At 35.6% G+C, this 6,526-nt stretch overlaps 1 protein-coding gene across 1 annotated transcript; it reads right to left on the reverse strand.

Moving 5' to 3' along the window:
- Window positions 1-1,529: 1,529 nt before the first annotated feature.
- LOC132183168 (cytokinin hydroxylase-like) lies at window positions 1,530-4,668 on the reverse strand. The gene is made up of 4 exons (XM_059596569.2): window positions 4,380-4,668; window positions 3,971-4,200; window positions 2,898-3,509; window positions 1,530-1,967 (listed from the first exon to the last, which is right to left on the reverse strand). The coding sequence occupies exons 1-4, from the start codon at window positions 4,666-4,668 to the stop codon at window positions 1,530-1,532; spliced, it is 1,569 nt and encodes a 522-aa protein (XP_059452552.2).
- Between the last annotated feature and the right edge of the window lie 1,858 nt (window positions 4,669-6,526).

Here is a 6,526-nt window from a genome sequence, read left to right on the forward strand (position 1 = left end):
ATGTGAAGAAGTCTGAAACATTGATTGCGGGTTTTCTTTTGTAGATATCCGAATTCTTTGTTCTGATTATATCTACGACTTGGTGGTTTTCTTTTCTGCATGTGTAGAAAACAAAAGATTCTGAGTTTGTTGGATGGCCTTCTCACTTTATTTTTTGGTATTCCTAGCTTTTATATTAATGTTCAAAAGAATCATCATAGGAAAGAACATATGCGGATAGATAATCCTATGCATTATTCGTACTAGGATCCACTCTGGATCTGACTTTCTATCCATTGAATTAATACTGAAACTTGGGTAATATTTTTATGGATGTGATCAAATTTAATTGAATCACAACTTGTTATTTGTTCCTGATTAATTAAGAATGTGTATCTGAAAATAATTCAATTACTAATTAACTCATGTCTTTCGGTTGGGTTTATGATGTTAATTTTGGGTGTAGCATGGATTTGGTTTTCAAATCCAAGCCTCTGGTGTGGCTTTGGTGCCTGCAGATTATCAAATTAAGGATCTTTAACTGAACTCAAATAATTTGTAATGCAATATTATTCTAACATTTAATGGTCCTACACCAGGATTTGTAGTCAAGAGTTATTAATACCACATAATTGTTAGGAGAAACTTCGTTTACCTTCTTTGAAGTATTAATGGTTTTGCAATGTCACCGTCAAATTAATTATCAAAAGTTGTAATGTGGGTGTTTCATTTTTTAGCCCCTTTCATTCCCCTACCATTAGGGTTTCGGGTTAAATCAAACGGCTAATAAGTGAAATGTCTTTTATATCCTTATATAATGAAAAATAAATAAAAATTTATCCTCAATTAAAAAAAGAAAAACCAGATCCACAACAATTTTCACCTTTTTTTACAAAAAAAAAAAGAAAAAAAAAAAGAAGAGGGTATTTTCGTCATTTGGCATCCTCGGTTAAGATTTAACCCAAAAAAAAAAAAAAAAAAAAAAATTAGAAGGAACTGAAAAATAGAATACCCATGTTGCAACTTTTTTATAATTTGACGTTGATGACGTTGCAAAACTTGTGATACTTGAAAGAGTAGGTGAAGTTTTCCTTAATACCCACTTTGTGATCGTGAAGCGACCTACGTCACCCAGTGATGGACAATTTTTGTTTATCTTATTTTTACCAAAGTGGAATACCAGTTTTCACACTTTCAGTTAAAACTTCAATTAACACATGACTGAAATTAAGATGGACGCGCGACAATGAAGGCAGACTAGCTGCTATACATTATCAGCTAGGCTCTCTCCATTGTGTAGACTTAATTAATTAATTATAAGAATTAGCTCTTCCAATACGAGATCAAATAGCAGTTAACATATTGAGATGATTTTGGAGCCATAATTTTAATGGTAAATTAAGGAACACAGCCATCTATTATATAATTTCATTATACATCATGGAGCTAGCTATATAAATGAAAGATGATTAATATATTATTTCTCTACAAGCACAAAAAAGAAAAAAGAAAAAGAAAAAATATGCCTACTAGCTAGTACAATAGAATTACTAGTTGGTCTGAAGAGGTTGAACTATGAGAGGCAGCCCATACTGAGGCCTTAGAGAGAGCAAAATAGAAGGAGAATGAGTATAAGTTGGGGAGAGGGTGAAGGAAAACTTCGAGAGAATTAGGGTTAACACAATCTTGTACTCCATGAACGTCAAGTTCCTGCCGATACACATTCTCCCTCCAAACCCAAAGGGCACATACCCCATCTTGTGCTTGCACCCGCCATAGATTCCGTCTTCCTTGAACCTCTCTGGCCGGAATTCATTCACATCGTCTCCCCACAGTGCCGGGTCGTGATGCATGGCGATCACGTCGATCCACATGTTGGTACCATTAGGAATTGTTAGGTCATCTACTTGGATGTCTCCTCTTGCTTGCCTTTGTACGTTTGGTGCTGATGGATACAGTCGAAGAACCTCATTCATTACCCATCCCATCTGCATCATTAAATGCACATTCATTTGTAAGATTTTGACATAACAAACTAGTGTATTTGCTTTTATTTAATAGACGGTTATATAATTATATAATAATAATAATAATAATAATAATAAATAATTTTCTTATCACGTCATTTGAATTATAAAACTAGCCGGTTGGTCTCAATCGGCTGTTGTTGTGTGCTGTAGACGGCCCAACCAGACAAGGCAAAGTGTCCTCAGCCTTGTGTGGCTTTATAGGAGTTTTTGCATAGTAAACCAATAGGGTGTTGCCAAATGTCATGGGAGGGAGTTTGTAGTATCCCTAAAGTGGTACTCTCAACTCTGTATCGATATGACGCTGACACGGGCCCTCCTTCTAGATTCCATCAAATACTGTAGATCACGCGCTTTGCCGCGTGTGGTAGCAAGCACTTCTTGGTGACCGTTGACCAATGAGTGACCTTTTTTCCAAGGTCGGTAGTTGACACCAACTAGGGTAACGATCGACCGCCAAGGCAACAGTTCTTCGGATTTTTTATTTTTTTATTTTTCAAGTTAAAATTCAAGGAAGAAAAATCTTATTGACTATGTGACCTGGCTACATTTCATTCCGTAAACTAAAGTATTTAGTCAATTCTAATCCTTTTTTAAACTACAAATTCAATGAAGAATTTTCTGATGCATTCTTTTCAATTTTCTAATATCCCTATCCCCCACTCCCAATAAAAGATTGTACATATATCGACTAATTAAGATCACATGCATCATGTTCACGACCACAAGAATCTATGCGATCTACACCTATAGTACAATGCATCGACATTTATTAGCATTTGAAGAATTTGTTAAATTATTATTTGTCTCTAATTTATATTATAACATGCTTTCACCTCACATGTACAACCAAAACGAACCTATAGTGTGTGAAAGAACGTATAATGTTACCTTCTTTAGTCCGGCAAGCTTGCTGACATCGATCTCCTTATCTTTAACAACTTCTCTAATCTCATCTCTCAACTGATGTTGCCAATCTTGATGGACAGCCAGAAGCAGCAAGGTCCACGTGATTGCCAATGCTGTCGTCTCATGGCCTCCAAAGAAGAAAGTCTTGCACTCATCGACGAGCTCCCGTGGCGTTAATGTCTTCACCGGCCGGCCGTCGACACGGCTCCCTTGAAGCAATAACCCTAGCAAGTCGTTAGAAGCAGGTTGTTCTTTAATCGTTTTTTGTCTGTCGGTTATGATTGACAAAAACAGCCGGTCGATTTCTTTTCCAAGCCTTTTGGCCTCTAGGGCTTTCTTAGGGAATAATAATTTGCTAAAAGGGACCCCCACGAAGCGGTTGGTCTGGAACAGAGTAATTTGCAGCTCTCTTAATTTGTGGAAAACATTTCGGCCACTTTCGTTACTTACGCCGCAGCTTGTCTTAGCAATGATCTCTCCAGCCGTTGTCGTGATTTCCCTCTCAATGTCAATCTCCGGTCTGCCGGAGTTGATGAGGGTAGACCACTTATCAAGCATTCTAGTGGTCGAGTCCACCATTATGGATGCCATAACCTAAAAAAATTAACAAGAAATACCCAATTTAGTGGGTAATTTAACAAGAAGGGAAATAAAATATGTAGAGATCAAATTTGAAATTAATGACCGATTTTTACTACCACATTATATATATATATATATATATATATATATATATATGTTGTATAACATTTCTCAATTTAAAATAAACCATTCTAGCAAAAGAAGTTAAGTATTTGAACCCTTACGTAAAAAAGGAAAATGGTTGAAAAATTGTTGTTTCTTTATGATTATACCATAATGATCATGAATTTTAAAATTAGATTTTTAGAAAACCGACTAGATCTTTCTCCTTATTGGGTTAATGCGATGTAACACCTTTACGTACGGCAATTGTATTCAAAAGTTTTGTACTTTTTTCCTTTTTCTATATTTTCCGACCAATTTACCGTCCATATTGATGCATGAGAGATCTAGAGAGAGAGAGAGAGAGGGACCTTCAAGTTGGAGGGGTGGAATGCCGGAGTGATGGCGTGGCGGTGGCGAACCCAGTCATCGCCTTCAGTCATAACCAGACCATTGCCAAACATGGCGTCTCTGTCATTTTTGAATACAGTGGGTTTCCCCCAGCTCCTTGCCATAACCTCCCCAGACATTTTCTTAAGGAACTCAGGATCCGCTACATATAAAAATGGCTCCGTGCCTAGCCAGTAGATGAATACTTTTCCTGCACCACAAAACACTTGGCATATTAAATTTATCATCTTTTCACGTCCTCCCTCTGCATGCTCTTTGCCTACCCTATACACAAAATCTAATGCATACTATATACTACCATGCATATCGTAATAATAAATCCCATATGAAATAAAAATATATAATATTTTAATTACCATAGGAGCTCACCTTGTGACTCTTGCCATTGTGCAAAGTAGGGGAAAACCATTGAGTGAATATCATGGGGGGACTTTGAAGATCCCAAAGAAGAATATTCTCCTTTCTTCTTAGTCATCTCTCTACTATTACCCAGCGGAAAACTTGGAGTTGGGCCTTTAAACCCATTTCTCCGAAGCTTCTGATATCGCTGAGTTGGTGAAATCCAACAAGAATACAATATTTTCCATGACAGGAAGAGAAGCAGGACCACCATGGCTATGTTAAAAGCTTCAGAATAAAGCTCAAGAAACTGATCCATACTCTCTCTCTCTAGATCTCTAGATCTCTCTCTCTCTCTCTCTCTCTCTGGGGAAGCACAAATACTTGTTTATGTTGGTGGGTATAAAAAATATTAGGGAGTAGATCGAGTATTTATAGGCGAGAAAGATTCAGGTAATTCAAGAATGTCGGAACTTTGACTGTTTGAACATTTTTTAAGACCGTCTTTTCGGTTTCTAATTTTTTTTTTTTTTTTTTTTAATAAAAAAAAGTTGTTTTTTTCCCTTTTTTGTTTTTTCAACCGTTGTTTTTGGTTCCTACGATTCAAGTCCATCACGCCAAAGATGAGTTTCGCATTCTGTGTGGAAGCCGTCCTACCTTCCCATGGCATCGACGAATGAGTCTTCTCCACGTCATCTGTTTGACTGGCTCTTGCTTTTTGACACGTCATTACATGCGAACCACGAGAAAGAAAAGCCGACGGCGGGATTTCCTGGAAAGTTAAAAGTAATTAGACAATAGGATTAAATTAATACCAATATCAATTGAAAGATAATTAACCTATCACAGTAGCCAGATTTTACACATTTCCAGTATGCATGGTTGATAAATAGGGCAATAACTTAAAGTATATTACTGTATTGAGTAAATGATTAACATAATATTAGAGCCAGAAGTCTTGAGTTTGAACATTATCTCCTTCATCTATTTTTATTTAAATTAAATATTTTATGTGTTAGGTCTCACATATTAAAAAATGAGTCTAAACCTTACATCTTAATATGCTTCTTACAAAATGATCTACACAATTTGATTTTTTTTAATCTACTCCAAAGTAAAATGCATGCCGATTATTCTATCAATTTCTTATGATGTTTACTACATGCATGATCCACTATGGCGTATTCTTCTAAAAATTTACACAATTTTCTCAAATTAATGGGGAAAGATATTTCATTCGATTTAGTTACTTTGGAGAAAATTTACTCCAACCCACTTTAATAAAAGCCAAGTGTCCTCTAACATATGAGAGTTACATGTTTTCTTTAACATTTTTAATTGTCATTTATTACCCTTCTAATGCTTCCTTTCCCGTAGTCCTTCTCCCATCTTCCCACTTTTAAGAACACAATTGGATTTGTGGGGCCATTTGGGTGGGCAACATAGATTCAATGGTGATTTTAAAAAGCAGGAAGATGGAAGAAGAATGAGAGAATGATGCATTGCACTTCTTGAATCCAAATTAACATTGTTTTTTTTAGGAATTCAAACATGGTATATGACATTTAGCATTTATTAGAGTAAATTGAAGGAAATTTTATTCAAACCAATTTAGAGAAAATTTGTGTCTATTAATGAATTTGGATTCAACATGATCTAGTCTCTTCATGCAATATATATTGAAGTAACTGATTTGATAGTTTTATTGCATTATATAAGTGATTTTAGAAAATTTTCAAATTAATTAGTTCTTTTAAAAATAACGTAGATATGACTAACGTTTTTTCTAGATCGTGCGTATGCCATGACTTGTTATCATTCTTGCTATATGACTTTTGGGGCCCACTATGATCTCTACTTTCAAATCCATACCAAAATGATCAAATACCATATTTTAAATTCCCATTATGCTTTGTTACGTCAACTGTGACACAAGATTAATAGTGGAAAAGACAAAAGTGAATAATTTTGGCCAAATGGGAGCAGCAAAGATCAATCTCGCTTGTTCATATTAATCTTTTATATATAAAAGATTAATACTTTTGTGGTTAGAGACTTAGTGTTATAGGCAGCAAAGATCCTGCCCTAATTAGTGGTGGCGCTACCAACCCCGAAAGAAAAGCCAAAATGAGAAGCACATTCCGAGACTGAGAGGCTCGGTAATAGTTAATAACATA

This window comes from Corylus avellana, chromosome 5, assembly GCF_965113065.1.
Source record: "Corylus avellana chromosome 5, dhCorAvel1.hap1.2, whole genome shotgun sequence".
NCBI classification, from domain to species: domain Eukaryota; kingdom Viridiplantae; phylum Streptophyta; class Magnoliopsida; order Fagales; family Betulaceae; genus Corylus; species Corylus avellana.